The sequence below is a fragment of the Sphaerodactylus townsendi genome, linkage group LG10 (genome assembly GCF_021028975.2).
Source record: "Sphaerodactylus townsendi isolate TG3544 linkage group LG10, MPM_Stown_v2.3, whole genome shotgun sequence".
NCBI classification, from domain to species: Eukaryota; Metazoa; Chordata; class Lepidosauria; order Squamata; family Sphaerodactylidae; genus Sphaerodactylus; species Sphaerodactylus townsendi.
In genome coordinates this window covers 36435906-36454233 of record NC_059434.1, presented here as the reverse complement: position 1 = coordinate 36454233, position 18328 = coordinate 36435906, and the positions used below count along the sequence as shown (strand labels likewise).

Below are 18328 nucleotides of genomic sequence, written 5' to 3'. Positions count from 1 at the left end.
CCGCCAGGGGAGGGGGGCGGCATCATGCTCCTCTGCCTCTTCTGGCTGGGCGGGGGCGGGCCCGTCGCCCAGTGATGAGGCCAGCATGGCCTTGCTTGTTGATTGGCTGGGGGATGACGTCAGGCCGCAGAGCCCTGGCGTCAGCTGCCCGCCCCTTCCCCATTTAAACTGGGGACTGGCCACACGCAGCCCCTCTTTCACCCCACCGCCGAGATCGTCCCACCCACCTCTCCCCTTCCTTTTCAGGGGTACAGAGGCTTTTGTTCCTGCTTATCCTTGTCATAGCCATCTGTCGGTTTGTGCATGGGGGACTGATCTTGCCTGGGGAAGCTGCTTGCTTGCCCCCTTTGGGAACCTCCCTATGAGGTAGGGGTGGAGCAAGCGTGGGATCTGGCAGCCCTGCTTGGGTTGAGACAGCTTGCGCCCCCCCCCCCTCAGCAAATGGGGGATTCTTCAGAATGCGGCCCTCCGCCGTCTGGAATTCCCCCTTTCATTGCTGCCCTCCTTTTAACTCAAGGGTGAGTTAATTTTCCTCAAACAGCGGGTTTGAGGAAAGCTGCTTTGGGTCAGCCTGCCTGGCTGCCCAGCTATCAGATCAGACCCCCATGCTGCGCCACGCTCTTCTGTCTTCCTGCCAATTAACGCTATGGCTATGGCCAATTTCATTACCACAAATAAAGTATCTGTGTTTATTTCAATGTGTGTTTGTTGCCATGACGTTCATCCCTCCCTCTGGGGGCAATGACGATTTCTTGTTTATTACACTATCACTGCTCTTTGTCAAATGTTCAGCGTAGCAAGCAAGGATTTCCCCCACAGTATATTTTATTTTCACAAGACCTTTGTGAATTAGGTTATCTGATAATTGGTGACTGGCCCATAATTACTCAGTGGCCTTCATGTGTGTGAGCTCACATTTAAATTCATGATTCCTCAATCTACATTTAGCATGCTAGCCACCATGCTACCTTGGTTTGCACTGATCAGTAAATGCTTATCAAGTGTGCTTTGGTCCAGAAATTCTCTTTCTCACTGCCAGTAGCCTCTGCTCCCACTAACGAGAGACCCCATCCTATACCCTTTCTTCAAACCAAATTGCCTGTTCTTCCAGATACATACATGTAACTCTTTCAGTTTCCTCAGCGACCTCATTTGGTGATTCCCACCCAGAACACACACAACCTGTGCCTTTCTTTCATCTGGAAGGACTCATCTCCTCCAAATTCTAATGAGTACTTTAACAGAACCTTGAGTGGACTGCCTTCTAGCAATTACGCCAATGAGGAAACATCCATAGATATTAAGAAACATTTTTTATTTTTATTTATTTTTTGGTCCTGAGGAACCTGCTTCCATAGGCCAAAACTACAATATTATTGTGGCTCACTGACTGTCTAAAAATCATATTAGATTTGTGACCTGTAGATTCTTCTGGCAGCACACATGTTTTGAAGTGTGTATACTGATTTTGATCTACAAAGCTCTTTAGTTCAACATGCATTAATGTTGTTCTACAAAACTTCGTATGGTTTGAAAACTGGTTGTTATTGTATTGCTGGTTCTTCAGTCTTCAGATATGAGAAAGCTATAATTATATGGGTGGTTTGAAGTTCTGAACTTTGATCAGCAGGGAACATAAGGTAATGTATTTGTTATCCCGGATCTGTATTTTTGGGATAGCCAGAACCTTAGGTATTTGAAAATTAAAATCTTAACACCAATGGTTTTTATGTTTTTATGATTTAAACCAGTATGACTACTGCAGGTTTCAAGAAGTCACCTATTTTTAGAGATCGAACCAACCTGCATAACTTTAAATGGACAGTAAATTTCCATGTGGATGCAGACATGTGACTGATATACATGTATGGCCCTGGGACTAGAAAATGTCATTGGAAACGTGACATTTGGCATGTATTTCAGCTCTTTTGTGCAAGATATGCCCTAGGGACTTATTCATACATTATAAACTATGCATATTGATTGAGGAGGTCCCCACCCTGTGTAATTGTTGTGAGTTCTCCTCAGTTCCTGTGTAACAGTCAGTTCTCCTTAGTTTCCATATGTCTAGTGTCTCATGCAGATTTGAACTTTAGCCTTCCCCAATGCACCATTTCCCCAAACTTATAATAGCCTCAGGCAGTGCTTTTTGGGGAAAGCCACATATATCCCAAGGAATATGTGAGTTTCCTCAAATAGCACCCCTGAGACAGATTTACATCTGGAAAAAAAAACCAGCAAGAAGTGGGGGAAGCTGAAGCACCTTCTCTACATGTGCCACAGTCCTGATGTGAATCAGGCCCTGTGAAATAGGAACTGATGTGAATCAGGCCCTGTGAAATAGGAACTGAGGAGAACTGCCTGTTTACACAGGTCTCCAGACTTTGTTCGCTGTAATATTTAAATCAACTCTTTTTCCTAGGAAAAGAAATAGGATTATGATCACTCAATTGAAAGTTCAAGTATTGGGCATTTCCAATTTGCTGAGATGATACCTTAAGTGACTGTCAACTTCTCCCACAACAATACAATCAATGCCCATTTGCACTGGTTACTTGCTGCTTTAATTTAGGTTTTTTTCCCTATCCAATGACAGAATATATATGAAATACTTGGTTTTTCCCCTCTGCTTAAAGCAGAATTAGTATTACATATAAACAGGCAATTACTTGACAATAATCAAAAAGCTAATGAGGTAAGAGCTCCACACTCCTTGGCTTATTTCCAGAGCATTTTATTTGCCAGTTTGTCTTCATGTGGAACTGAACATTTGAGCTAATCATTATGGTTCTTGTGTGTCATTGAGCTGACAGAAAAGTGGCCATTGTGCAAACATAAGGGCAGCCGATTCTACTATTGCAGAGATTGATTTATTCTCTGTTGCTGGTTGCTTCTGATATAGCTTCAACTTTCAAACATCTACATACTTTCCAGTTCCTGTAGGACTAAATGCATGCATTGTGAGTGGAAAGGATAATATTTGAATAATCTAAGTGGTCAAAGATGTTAGTGCTTGAAGCTTTGCACTTGGTCAAGTTGTTGTGTGTCCTGGTGGTGGGGTTAATCCATCAGGGGCCAACCATTCAGCAGCATGAGCTCTTTGCAGAATTTTTCTCTAAGCCAGGTGACTCAACTGTCTTGTCCTGATTCCAATCAGGTACCAGTGTTTGCCAAACAACTAATAGTTCTCTGCTTCACAGCAGTTACTTCAGTGGTTCTCAACCTTCCTAATGCCGCGACCCTTTAATACAGTTCCTCATGTTGTGGTGACCCCCAACCCTAACATTTATCCATTGTACAGATGGAAAACCTTGATGCAGAGAGTCTTAGGCGACCCCTGTGAAAGGGTCGTTCGACCCCCAAAGGGGCCCCAACCCCCAGGTTGAGAACCACTGTGTTAACTTGGTCTGCTCCTAAAATATCTGAGGACCGCATAAACAATAGCTAACAAGGAAATCATCCATCCTCTCCTACCACTTGATCTTGTTCCTTCAGCCCTATCAGCCTTTACCAAATGTTCAGCAAAACTTTTCTAAGATCATCATCTTTCTTTAATTGAGCATACTGGAGGTCCAGATTTTAGTTTGTTTGATCCAAGCAGTGGAAATTAAAGGCACTTTTTTACATGTTCATTTTTCTATGTACAGCTTTTAATGGGTGCCAATTTCTCTGCTTAGTTACCGCTCCAGATCACTTTATTGACTTTTAATACGCCTTTTCCTGACTTTGTCGAATTTTGACCTTGTTATATAATGTAAACTCCATGTTACAATCCAAATCAACATCTTTTCCCCCCATGGAAACGTTTTATATAAAAAAACAAGGTTAGAGTTTCTGTTTTCCCAAGTCCTTTCAAGAAATGTGCTGGCAAACAAAGGAAAATGAGATGGAGGGAGATGAGGAGTTACATTATTAGCATCCCTAAAGGTCCTGGTGTCAAGTGTTCGTCATTGGTGATTACAAAACCAAACACAGTTCTTTCCTGTGACTTTTCAGTACACAGGGAACTAAAATGGATCCTGCATTTCTTAAATTGGGATAGTTCTACAGGTTTGAAATAAAGAAACACTTCAAATATTAATTTAAAAAAATTCTTTCCCTCTAAAGGGCTAGTCTCCCTTCAAAACTTTTCAAATGTGATCTGTGTTTGAGAATAAATAAGCACCCATAGTGAGAATAAGAACTCATAGTTTGAGAATGAATAAGAACACAAAGGCTGTTTCCGCACGGCCCCCCAGGTGCCCCCAAGCCGGCAAGAATTCTGCCAGCGTGGGGGCAGAGGCCGTTCGCACGCATGGCGTCTTGGTGACCTCAGGAGAACGGCCGGTTAACAGGCGGCTCCGCATGGAGTACGCCTCTGCCTCAACTTCCCTTTCCCACTCTGCCTTGTCTCCGTCGTCGGCCTGCTGGCCTCCGAAGCCCATGCCCACGCTGCCCTCCGACCTCCAGGGGTCGGAGGACGGTGAGAACCCGAGGAGAGCCAACTGTAGGCCGACGACGGGGACAAGGTTAGTGGGAATGAGAAGCTGAAACAGCGTGTTCCCGGTGGTGCTGTTCGCACCGCGCCGCCAGGAAGACGCTGTTCCCTCAAAAACAACCCTTTAAAGGGTTGTTTTTTAGGGCGGCCTGACGCCGCCCTGAGGGAGGGGAAGAACAGCCGAATTAGGCGCTGCTGGCGTTTCAGCTTGGCGCCGCCGCAATGTGCGAACGGCGACCTGAGGGCGGCGTTTTTTAATGCCCAGACGCCGCCGTTTTTACTGGCCCACATCGCGGAAACGGCCATAGATTCAACAACGATGCATCATAGATATAGTGAGCTGGGGAATAAAACTGAAGGAAGCCATTTTGGCTTCTTTTGGGGGTTTTGGCTGAATTGAAAACAATGACTATTTGGATAAAGCCAAATAACTCAAATCAAAAAAAGCCAAAAACCAATTCAGCTTTTTCAGCTTTTTGCTATTTTCCAAGCAGGTGTCAGTGGTGGCAGAGCAGCTAGGAGAATTGTGTGCAGGGGTCAACTTTAAAAAACCCAAAAATTCTCAAAAAAGCTGAAAAAGCTGGCATGCAGCTTTTAGGGGCAGTGGGAAAGCCAGCAGAGCTGAGTTCAGACCTCTCAAATTCCTTTCTGAAAACATCATCCCTTCTGTCACACAAATTGGTGAGTGGGATGCATTCAAGAGGAAGTCACTTAAACCATTGCAAAAAAAGCACAAGGAATCAAACTATTTCCCATTTGAAATTGATACATATGTAGAATTAATTCTTATGCTTCACAGCGTTCTTTTTAAAATCCCATTCACTGCTGTTTGCTGAGCAAATACGAAACTTTTCAGTAATGCATTTTCAGCAAAAGATCATCCCACCCAGGAAGCTTCATAGATCAGAACCGAGGCTTCCTTATTTAGGCTCATTCTGTACATGCAGAATAATGCACTTTCAAACTGCTTTCAGCGCTCTTTGAAGCTGTGCGGAATAGCAAAATCCACTTGCAAACAGTTGTGAAAGTGGTTTGAAAACGCATTATTTTGCGTGTGCGGAAGGGGCCTCTGAGTCTAGTACACTAACACACTGGCTTCTATTCTAGCAGTTATTTTACCTCTATATTTAACAGTTAAGTAATATCTTTATTAAGATTGGGCAGCCAAGAACTGTTGAGTGTCTCTAATTGGCCACAAGTGTACCCTTCTTTTTTTGCTTGCTTCATACCTACCAGGGAGTTCGATCCTATTTAACTGGACCCCTGAATGAAGTAGAGGAATTGTGCATGAAGATGGCTAATCAAAATTGTTGGCATGAAGGTAAAGTTTTAATCAAAAGTGGTGTACGGAGGGATCCATAGATGGAGAAGGGACTCGATGTTGGAGAGGGGAAAACCTGTGATTACATATACAGTGAAAACTCAAAGCAAGAGTGGGAGAAGATTACAAAAAAGATCAATAGCAGAGAAATGTCTAGACTTGAGAGAACAGATAAAGGAATAGAGGGAAGTGAGAAAAGAGGTGAGCAGGAATTACAGCCTTCAATGCAATGGCTACAAGCTTGCCTTTGATATGAAAAGCAGGAGGGGAATGTTGCTGCAGAGACGAGAAAGGTGCTTTCCTCTGGAGCTAAAATAAGAGAAATAGCATGAGAGGCCAGTAGAGAAAAGGTTACAGTAGCCTAGCAAAAGCATGACCAAGAACAGATGAAAGTACTTAGACTAGGCAAGAGATAACCAGAGCAGATATTCTATCTAAACATACTGATAAAGAATGGAATGTGCTTATCTTGGAGATGCTAGAGAGGAAAAAGCAGCAGGATCTGGCGGTGGAATAAGGGTGGGGAGTGAAAAGGGAATCAAACATGATCTCCTTGCTTTCCTCACTGTCTTGCTACACTTAGCCTTTGAATCCAAGGTTCTGGAGACACTGTTAAGGAGCAGCTATTGAATTTTAAATCCTGGGGATACAGCTTGCTCTGCCGTAATTCCAAATAGTAAGTAACACTCATCAAATTGATGTGTAATTGGATCTGTAATACAGGAAAGGCAAAGTTTTGTAGAGTGGAACAATGGGATTTCTCTCCATTTGTGAACCCATCTGCATTGTTTTTAATAAAGACTATGACTGCAAGTTTGGCTTTTTTCTTGCATACAGATGACTGCTATATAACTGCTGTCTTTTCATAAAGTACCGGTACACAACTATTGTATTGATCTGAATATGTATAATAGTTCCTTGTATCTTACACTGATCTGAATAAGTTTCAGGTGGGTAGCTGTGTTGGTTTGCAGTAGAAGATCCAGATCCATTCATATGTTAATACAATGAGATTGCAGACTAAGTGGAGGAGAGATTTCATCATGTATCATGAAATATTTGTAACAATAATGATCATATTGCCATATGAATGCCATGTCTATAAGCCCTTAAAATCATGGGTGTTTTTCTCAGAATATACTGAACTGCCCATAAATCTCATGTTCTTCAGTGCAGTCCAGTTTATGGTGTGAAGTATATGCAAGAGAATAATGTAACTTTTAAACCATAGTTGTAAGTGGCAGAAAGATGCTGGATTAGGACAGCATTCTCATGGGTTTCTTTCAGTCTCCATGAAAATATTCATCTTCCAGCCAACATTTAGAGAATGACAAACTTTTTATCATAGTTGGACAAATTTATCAGAATTCTGATACCTTTAAAGCAGACTGGAAAAGGGTTTACACATTCCCTGTTACTCAGACTGCCTTCCAGCACATGTTTATTTCATATCTCCCCCCCCCCCCTTTTTAACTTCCTCAGCAAAATGTACATGCTCTTTATTTTGAATGGCTAATGATGTTAATGTCCAAACTTCAGAATCTAGAAATTTCAAAGAGAAAAAATGATCTTATGAGTGCTGGTGCTTCCAAAAATGTGAGTGCTACAAGTCCCCTTTATGACTCCAAGCCTCTTCCATTTCTCTTTCCCCTAGACCAGGGGTAGGGAACCTGCGGCTCTCCAGATGTTCAGGAACTACAGTTCCCATCAGCCTGTGTCAGCGTGGCCAATTGGCCATGCTGGTAGGGGCTGATGGGAATTGTAGTTCCTGAACATCTGGAGAGCCGCAGGTTCCCTACCCCTGCCCTAGACCCACTCCCTCAAAGATTTTCTTACCTGCTTCAAACCTAATCAGCCAATGAAAGCTGCTCTTAAAATCCTAAAGAGATTATGAGAACCCAACACTTCTGCCTTGGAAGCTGTCACTTCCCATCTCCAGCCCTGGACTGTCCACCCAATGAAGACAAAGGACTTTTTAATGTATTTGCCCCAAGTGTTCCTCCCAGTGTTGTATTAATCCTAATCCTTGTTCCTCTGACTAATCTTCCTCTAATGAGCACATCATTTACATTGTCATTGTTATAGAAACTGTAATTTCATTCCCAAGCTTGGTTTATCAAACTAATACTTCGACCATTAGATTGACTCAACACTTAAGGTTGATGTCTGTCCCTTGACTTCCCTTGCAAAGGCAGGACTTTGTCCTGGGAGATTAAGGATCACTCTGCAAAACTTTGAAGGTTCCCTTTTCCCTATAAGAAGCTTTCTCTCCCATAGCCAGTGTTCAGTATCTATGGACACCTGTCTATCTGTTGCTAAGCTAAGATCCTACTCTCACTAATTCTCCCACTTCAAAAGGGGCAGACTCCCACCATTTCAGGGAACAGTTGGGGAGAAGGTTGTGTATAAATAAAGTAAATAAAACAGTTTTCTTCTTCAAAACTTTATTAGTCCTTTGCTGCAATACCATGGAATCACAGACTCAAGAGTTGGAAGGGGTCATACAATCAATCTTAGTCTAACCTTTTGCTCAATGCAGGATCAGACTAGAGCATCCCTGAGAAAAGTTTGATTCTACAATACACCATCACACTATCTTCTGGAAGACAGCAGATACTGACCATCAACTGTCTTTACTGCTTGAATGAGGGGCAGCTCATTAGTCCCCTAGGCAGCCAATTCCGCAGTAGAACAACTCATACTGTAAAGATTTTCCCCTAACGTTCAGTTGTACAATTATTGTGAGTTCTATCCTTTGTTGTCGACAGGAACAACTCCCTGCCTTTCAAAGTCATGTCCTGTCAAGAAAGAATCCATTTTGTTTGCTAGAAGACCTAACATAAAATCCTTTCCGTTTTCTCATGAGTTCACAAAGTTCAGAAAGTAGGTGACAGTGATAAAGATGAGTGTGCTTTACTTCAATGTCATCATCTTGTTAGCCTAAGATCATCCTCATTATTTTCACTTAGCTGTAAGTGGTTTGGTAGAAAGTTAATTGGATACATTTCTATTTAGGAGAGAGGGGCAGAAACGTGCTCATCTGCAGGAATGTTCTGATCAAGGTGTAACCTCGTCGGTCAATTGATAATCATTTGGTGTGGTTTCCCTGCCTGAAGAAGTTAAGAAGGTAAGAGGGTCCGTTGCATGCCATGGGGGTCACTGAGTGACATTGGATCAGTCATACACTCCCAGCCCCAGCCTAACCTACTCTGGTAGGCTGTTGTGAGGATAAAATTGATGAAAGGAAAATGATTGATGATGCTTTGGGAGTTCTCATTATAGTGAAAAGCAGAGTATAAATCAAACAAATAATAAAAATAACTGAAGAAGGGGGTCAGATAGAAGGTTGGTTGGTTGGTTGATAGGTGGGAAGCAGAAAAAGCAACAGGGAAATGAATTACGTAAAATACTCAAAAATGAAATATGTTAATTTTTGCCTTTAAAATGTGTAATTTGCTGATCCAAATGCAAGTGCAGAAGAAAAAAATATCTTACTATCAATTCCTATCCTCCAAGGTTTTGACGTACACTGAAAATTGTGTTTGACAATATCCTCCTTTCATTTGCGGCCAGATGTGCAGAGGCTTCTTTGTAAATAACCACAAGACACGGCTTAGATTGAAATTGGGCCACAGCCCATTATTATTATTATTATTATTATTATTATTATTATTATTATTATTATACCGAAGCTGGGCGAGTAAGAGGAGTGCATCATTATCTGCCAGTCAGCATCCATGGCTGATCCATGGCTCTGAGGACAGAGAGGTACTGGGCCACAGGGTGTCTGCCCCTCCTTTGTGGCCCCAAAACTGCTGGCTTGTCAGGTTCACTTGCAGAGGGCTCTATGGCATGGGCCCCGAGCCCGCCCCACTCCAAGCCTCTTATGGAGGCCCCCATAGGCAGGGAGGTCCGGCACGCAGGCTCACCCTCCCAAAAGATGTGCTCCTCTGCCCAAACCACCCTTCTAGGGCTGTGACAGTGAAAAAGCTAAAACTCACATCCCTTCAATTAGGGAGGGCGTGTGGGTCAGTTTGCTTCCAGGCATCGAAAAGGCCGGAGCAACCGTGTGCTGCCTAATATAGCTGCATGCTACATCCTAATGGCCACATGCGCCAGCATGCTCATTGCCAGGTGGTACGGCACAGCCACTCGGCTGGCCCAGAGTCATGAATGCCTCTCCTCTGGAGCTCGTACCACGTGCCCTGCCCCCTGTTCCAATTAGGGGCCTAGTTGATTCTAGTGCCATGATTTATTCCCAAAATCATTTATTCCTAGTGCAAAAATAGCATATTATCCACCAATTTTAGTTATATTTCAAGTCTATGACTGCATTAATGCTATGACTGCATTTTTATTTATATTATACTGTAATTTATATTATACTGTAATTTATATTATACTGTGATCACAATTCAACCAGATCACAAGTACAAGTTCTCTCGGTTGTATTAAATGCTGACCCCTTGCTATCCTAGTAATTGGAAAAAATGAAATGACATACCTAGACCTGTGACTCTCAAATTTATCACTATCTCAAGTCTCAGATTGATTTAATTATTCCTGTCAGAGTAACATATGTTGGATGATTAATTGTTGGATATTTAATTTACAACAGTTAACCTTTAATGTTGTTTTTGATATGAGGCGATATGTACCCCATACTGAATTTGGATTGGGAAATAATTCATTGTTACAGATCACTAGTGGCATTTTTTTTTCAATTAGAAACCAGGAATTGTTGATGCTAATTGTTGATACATGGAGAATTAATGTGCAGCACAACAAGAGCAGCAGGTTTTGAACTGATAGTACAATAACAAGTACATATTGTAAGCCAATTTCAAAGGCATAATTTAGGTAGATTCTGCACAGCTGATTTGTAACGAGTTGCAATGGTTATAAATAAATTCGCTTTCTGTTTAGGAAAATGAGTTCATTTATAATTATTGTAACTCGTTATAAATCTGCTGTGTGGAATGAGCCTTATTTAAACAACTAGCACCAGAAGTAACTTTTGGGGAGGTTTAGTAAAATGCTTACAGAAATTATTAGCTTCAGTGAACCTGGCCTTCGACTATATTTTAAATTCCCATTTCTTGTAATGCTAATACAATTATTATAGTTGTATACAATAAGATAAATAGATGGCTTTCAAGTTTATTCTCATCATATGCAGTAATTACTCTTTTTAAGTATTTCAAAGGCTGTCCTTTAGAGGAAAGTAAGGAACTGTTTCAGTTAGTAGTTGGTACTGGACCGTAGGGCTTATAACAATGAGGTCAAATAATGAGTGGGGAGTTATCAGTGAGATATTAGGAAAAACTTTTTAACAGTTCAGTGGTGGAATTGGTTATACAGGGATGTTATGAGATCTTCCTTAGGTGTTGAAGCAGAAGTTGGACCATTATTTGACAGGAATGCTTTAGGTCATTCTACATGGTATAGGCGGTTGAACTGAATGGTGTTTACAGCCTTTCCAATTCTTTAATGTTATGATTCTGTGAATTAGACCAGTGGTTCTCAACTATTTTGAAGAGGGATGCCTGTCTGAATTTACTGTATTTTTCAGGAACCACTTGCACAGTAACTGCAAGTTGCTTTCTCCCTTCTCCAACATAAATGCAGGATCTCATATCAGTTAATATTGAACATGTATATTTTACTTTTTCATATTTCATATTAACAAATATATAACATTATAGAATCTCAGACTGTATTTCTTGGTCATTCCATATACTATGTAGAAGAAAACCCAAATTGCCATCCCAGAACCATTTCTGTCTACTTTCCCCATGTGATCTTGTTCCTTATAGTCTCATGACCCATCTGCAGTGCTGAAGGAAGGGAAAATGGCGTCTGGGGAGAAATGGTGGACATGCCCTCCGTGCGCCCATCCCCAAACACATGTCACTTACCTTTTTTAAGTTAAAAGAGCAGCCTGCTCTGGGCCGTAGAGACAGTCTAAAGGGAAGGGTGGGGAAGCAATCCCCCCCCCCCCACACACACCCAGGGCATTTGTCCCCCCTGCCCCGTGATAGCTCTGCCTATGCCTTCTGTAAGAAAACTGTGACTCACTTTTAGGTCCTGACACATGTTTTGAAGACCACTGAACCAGACAATTGCAGCTAAAGTAAATCAGACCCTGAAAGTACACAGTGCATCCCATGTTAATTTTTGGGATTATCTGTGGATGCCTGAAATGCATACTGCTGTTCTAATGACAAACTTTACAAACACACATCTAAATTATATGACATTTATAACTTAGCTCTATAAATTTTTTGCCACAGATAACATTAGATAATATCATAAATTGTTTTAAAATAATTGAAATGCCTCTTTGTATACATTAACTAACAATTACAATTCTGATACAAAAATGCATTTTAGCAATATTCCCCATCCTTCACATAAGGGACACTGACAGCAATTTTAAAAAACTTGGGTAAACTAACATTAACCAAGATTTTCTGTCTGCTTAACCATTTATTCCAACATACATTTTGGGAGGAAATCATCTTTTTTAAAAAGCAAACTCAGGTAATACATTAACATTTATTGCTTGTCTGATGGAGTTGGCAGTGGACTGTATTCGTGAAAATGAATCCCTTGCCCTTTTGTTATCTTCATAACTTCTCCATTTAATGTATCATCTTCAAGTATTTTTATCAGTCCCTCAGCAATTAATGGTGGGCTACAAAAGAATTTCAAATGATAAGAATTAGATATGGTGTACCACAGATCATGCTTCTCTGTGCCTGAAAGGTGAGGAGCAGAAACATAATAAAACTGTGGTCCTGTGTTTAGCAGGAGACCCAAAGTTTCAATCAAGCTAGGAACCAATTCACCTATATGCTTGAGCATGCCAACATAGCAATAGCATGGCCAAACATTTATTTCCATTACGACACCTGCTGAGATCACTGTTCAGCATGAGGTAAGTGGTTATATTTGGTCCACTGTATGATGAAAGCCTACATTGTACAGAGAACTGGTAGCTCAGAAGGTCTTCAAATCTGGCTTCCTGCATAGACTTCAGTCCCAAGGGTTATCCAGTGCCTTCTCTTACACATACCTAGATCCACACAAATGGTTCTATAATTCCCCTCACACCAAACTGCAATGGGGATTTTGGGACAACACTTTGCTCATTATATTCACTACTTTTGGGATATAGACATTTTCTGTTTAAACCTCTCTACTTAATACAAACAGAAACAAAGGATTTGTCAGAATACCTCCATCTGCTACACCTGTCTGGGTAGAGGGAATCTTACTGAGCAGAAAAGAGAAGCAATCCATTTGCGATTTGCTTCACCAGGCCTCCCCCCTATATCACTTAAAATATCACAAGACATACATTTTGGCCCTGCAGTCTTGCTAGACATGAAATGAGAAGAGGGAACAACTGGAAAATGCAGGCAGCATATCAAACATAATGTGTTGTCTAGCACAGAAAAGCAATCTTAAAATTCTAGCTCTCTCTATATTAAAAAAAAACAAGAAAAGGAATGTCACAGAGCTGAAAAGATATTGAAAGAAAAATCAAAACTATCAATTTGGAAAGCTCCAAGTACTTGGGATTATTTACTTTTAAAAAAAACTTTAGCAGGTATAGAGGTGTCATGAAGTTATATAAGGAGTGATGAAGGTATATAACATTTTGTCCTCCAATAATTTAACAATGTAATTTGTTTCCACAATGTAACAATGTAATTTGTTTCCACAATATAGTGACCACTGCTACTTTATAGGGCTTTTAAAGCAGGTTAGATGAATTTATGAGACATTGTTCTATTAGTCATGGTTAGTTATGTTAGCTAACAAAAATTCCACATTTGAAAGTTATTTATTTCTCGCCACCAGCTATTGGGCAGTTGCCTTCTTTGTCGGACATTGACAGCAACCTGCTACTTGAACCCCTCCTCTCTTGGCTGGTTAAATCCTGTCTGGATGAGGTAGGAAACCTCCTAAGGGAGACAGTTAAATTTTCTGCCTCTCAGAGCTGCTACCTTAGTTCCTTGAAGGAGGCTGTATTTAGACATTATTGAGGGGGAAAGCTCTCCATAGGGCTATTGTGCACTCACTGCTTTTGGCATGGCTGTTTGTTTTGCGGGGGGGGGGGGGGCTTTCCCATTGTTTTCCATTCAAAAAAGAAGTCCCTGATGCAAGGTGCTCCAGTTATGCTAATCCAATCTGCCATTTTGCCCACCTGCCACTTCCTTTTTGTTTCTGGGCAACCTCACTCTGGGTTATTAGGAGGGAAGCTACGTCCTGACTTTTTCTTGGAAGCTCTGCAAGGGAGGTGTGAGCTCAAATGATGAGTGTGCACAACATTCCAATAAATCCAGGTATCAGCAGCAGGACTCTAATGGCAGTGTCATTGGCGATGTCTGCTATAAACCAAGGTATAGAGGCATTAGACTATCAGGAGGCATTTGGAGCTGCTCAGATCTCCAGCGGCTCTGCAGTGGGTATTTGGTGGGTTATGTTTTCCTTTGGGAGTCCATAACTTTGGATCCCCTGAACCAAACCTCACCAAACTTGAATAGTATCATCAGACGAGTCCCCCAAACAATCCCTGAAAATTTGGTGCTGCTAGCCCAGGGGTAGGGAACCTGCGGCTCTCCAGATGTTCAGGAACTGCAGAATTCTATCAGTTTCTGTCAGCATGCCTCCCAACAATATGCTGGTAGGGGCTGATGGGAATTGTAGTTCCTGAACATCTGGAGAGCCGCAGGTTCCCTACCCCTGGGCTAGCCTAAACAATGTGCCCCCTGCAGGCCAAAAATAAAAAACACTAAAATGTTTTTTAAACCCTTAAATGGGGGGGCGGAGCTTCGGACATGAATGGGGGGGTTGAACCTGAGGAACCCCCCCCCCCCTTACCTATGTCCTTGGTAGAATTTATCATTACTGGTCTGATCGAGCAGGCTCTTTCTTATGTTCTAGACAAGCTAATGTGATTTCTCTTTGGGGGCATCTTCCAAACAGCAAAAGATGAACCCTCTTGAGAACTGTTTTATTTTTAGCATGCAAGTTGTAAGTCTGGAGAATAAAACTACTATCATTTATTCCCCCTGTCTTTCAGACGGCCAGGATGACAGGACAGCTGCCAGGGAAATGGAGCACTTTAAAACTCCAAGATAAAACACAATTGGAATAGCTGATAGTATCTCCACTTAAGAGAGGGAGTACACTGAGATATACCACACATTAATGGCTGTCCATGCCACTATATCTGGACATCTTAAACAGGCTTATATCCCCCAACACTATTTTTAATCATTACTACACTATGCTATTGGCCCCCTCTTTATCTTCTACCTTCTGCAGTCTCCCTAAAGCATCTTAGCTGTGCATAACAGCCTGCAGCACTGCTATGTATTTTCTTTGTTGGATAAAGGTAACAATTAGCATTGGATGTGCTTTACTCACGGCAATAAACCATAGAACTTCATCAAAGCTTGGAGGTTTTCTTTGAATTCTAAATATTGGCCCATATTCTCTTCTTTTTCAATTGTTTGAAGAATTGGTGTGTTAACATAACCAGGACAGATTGTATTTATCCGTACACCATAGTTTTTTTCTTTAGAGGCCCCCTATTAAAAAAAAAACATAGACATGCTAAGTGTTCCTATTCTATTTACAAGCCTTATTCAATTCAAAGCTGATGTGGAACTGTGGCTAGAATGTCGGACTAGGAAGTGGAAGACTCTGCTGTGACAGCTTGCTACAGTAACGAAGGCCAGCCATATACTCTCAGCTTAGCTTATTTCAGAGTTGTTCTTAAAATAAAATTGAGGAGAAAAAAATAATGCAAGTTGTAATGGATCCCCACGGGCAGAAAGGTGCATATAAATGAAATAAATCAATAATAAAATAAAAACACCAGTATTCCATTATTAAATTTTACCTTTTGGGGATCATTTGTCTTTGGAATATTTTTGGAGGAGGTTTGCAAATGAGTGTGGAATGTCGCAGTGCTTATTATGAGGCATACAATCTACTATACTAAGATTTTAATGGATGGAAAGCGGATTTGGAAATATTGTTTAATTCTTATTTGTAGAACAACAAACATAATCGTGGCTAATGCTGAATCAAGCTACTTAAATTCAGGTTGCCTTTAAACAACAAAGTGAAAAGAAGCAACATATAACTAGCCTGCCTGCAGAATCCGGCCTGCAGGTGAGAAGCAGTTTGTCTATCAGTTGTGCAGTCCAAGTTGGTTGGTTCAGTTAGAAGGGGAAGCACATAGATAGTACTATTAATTTGTCTCTCACAATTTCCTTCCTCCTCACAAGATGGTTAGATCTTAGATATCATAAGAGATTAATGAGAGGGAAGAAAAGATAGAACTCTTAGCCTACTGCCTCTCTTTTGAGTCTTTATGGACTCATTAATCAGTCTTTGCTCATCAAAAATATAAACAATTTGCCATGAAACATGCTTCATGTTTAAATAAGAATATACCTGTTTTTAAATGCAAAACCTATTGGACACTGCCAAACACAGTGTCTGGAGTGAATACAAATATTTTGCATGGGTTTATGCTGTTGTCATTTTAGGCACCTTGCTTAGCAATGATTTTGTTCATCCAGATAACCTGGGCAATATTAAAAATATCAGATTTATATTGAGCATTAAAGAGAAAAATGATTTTATTTTTAAATATACTTATATTTTGCCCATTCTCCATCTTGAGTGGGTCTAGTCTGCAGTTGCTAGCTGGAAATGTCTTGGGGACCAGACCACTTAGGAGCACAGGGCAAGGGAAATGACATCTCACAGTGCTCTGGAATTCTCCCAAATGCTATGGCAAAAGCTATTGAGATCTGTGAGATTCTTAGAATGTTGTGAAACGCCATGACATCACCTACATTTACTAGTAATGATGTCATAGCATCCCCTCATTTTGCTTCCATCACTCCACTGAGAGAGGACTTTGGGCAGCAGGCGCAGGCAACTTGGTAAGACCATTCTAGCCCACTGCCATTGAATGAAGCATCCAGTTGCTTTCAATAGATTAAATTACTTTGACTCCCTTTTCCAAAGAAAAATAATGGGTGAATCCCCCTCTGGAGTCAGGGCACCCCCGCACTGGCAGAAATGCCTTTACCACTGGCAAAAGGGGCAAATGAGCTAGGGGGGGGGGTACTTAGCTCACTAGGCAGGTATCGTTCGGTTCCATGGTGCTCAACTTGGAAGTCACCTGTCCTGCTCAGGCTTGCTGGTGTAAAACACTGACAGCATGTTCTTAAGATGGACCAGGGGACACTGCTGGCCTTAGTTGGCTTCCAGAGGGCCACTCAACCACTATCCACCAGTGGAGACATGGCGTATCTCTGCTTTCTCCTATGGGGGATTCCCTGAGGGGTGTGCTCTTTTTTTTACTTTCTGGACTTCGTTCTCTATGAGGAGAGATTATGCGCTTACCCCTAGAATGTCGTAAAGACCATGGACCATATATTGTTTTATTGCCCCTATTATGAGGAGGTGAGGAAGAAATGTTTGACTCGAGTCTATAATGACAGGATACATCACTCTGACAAATCCTGCTGTGATAAATTATTACAAGGAAGAAATTATTACCAGACAGGTAGCCAAGTTTTGCCTGTTTGTAATTAAAAAGTGTGAATAATTTGGTTCATTTATTGTTGTGTTGATTTGGGAATCTCTACATAAGTAGATTTTCTGTGTGGGAACCCTCAGGGCAGCAGAGTAATGGGTAATAAACAATTTGTTTTTGGGAGAGACGTATAACTGTACTTCATACTATTGTAATTTTGTTTTGATATTTGTTGTATCTGAGATTATTATGTTTTGGTCACTGACCATAAATAAGGTACTTTTGCTGCAGGAAATCCCTTTGGAGGGGGCTCGGTAGGGCCAGAGTAGTACTGCCTCCATCTGCCAGCCCGATCTGGATTGGGTTGTTTGTTAAAGTAGGAAGGCAATTGTTGTTGTTAGGAAATTATGATAATTCTTCAGCTGTTTATACTCACAGCTATTGAACGAGTGAATCCAATAACCCCATGCTTTGAAGCACAATATACTGGTTGATATGGAGCAGGCACAAGTCCTTGAATGAGGGAAATAAAGACATGAATATTAATTAAAAATCAAGATACATTCTGCTAAATATTGCATGCAAGTATAAGCCTATACAATTAACATTTCTGTTCATGTATTTTACCTTGTTGTTTGACTGAAACAGTTGAAAGTAGTTATTTGCATTTTGCTTAAAAACAGTGGCCCCTTCCGCACACGCAAAATAATGCATTTTCAAACCACTTTCACAACTGTTTGCAAGTGGATTTTGCTATTCCGCACAGCTTCAAAGAGCACTGAAAGCAGTTTGAAAGTGCATTATTCTGCATGTGCGGAATGAGCCAGTGTTAGTCTAGGATCTGTGAGGTCCAGAAGCAAATCCCTGCTCTGCTATGGAAACTTGCCAGAACCTATTTCAGAAGATTATTGTGAGGGTAAAATGCAGGAGGGCAGAATGATGTTGTATGCTACTT

The 18328-nt window shown here is 41.2% G+C and overlaps 1 protein-coding gene across 1 annotated transcript in view; it reads right to left on the bottom strand.

Annotated features, from left to right (window-relative positions):
* Nucleotides 1-8225: 8225 nt before the first annotated feature.
* The window catches only part of HPGD (15-hydroxyprostaglandin dehydrogenase), a 29238-nt gene continuing 19135 nt past the window's right edge, over nt 8226-18328 (bottom strand). The window contains exons 5-7 of the mRNA XM_048509009.1: nt 17810-17886; nt 15240-15403; nt 8226-12495 (exon numbers count right to left, since the gene is read on the bottom strand). Coding sequence (XP_048364966.1) covers nt 12357-12495; nt 15240-15403; nt 17810-17886 — 380 coding nt within the window. The 3' untranslated portion in view covers nt 8226-12356. The remainder of the gene's footprint in view (nt 12496-15239; nt 15404-17809; nt 17887-18328) is intronic.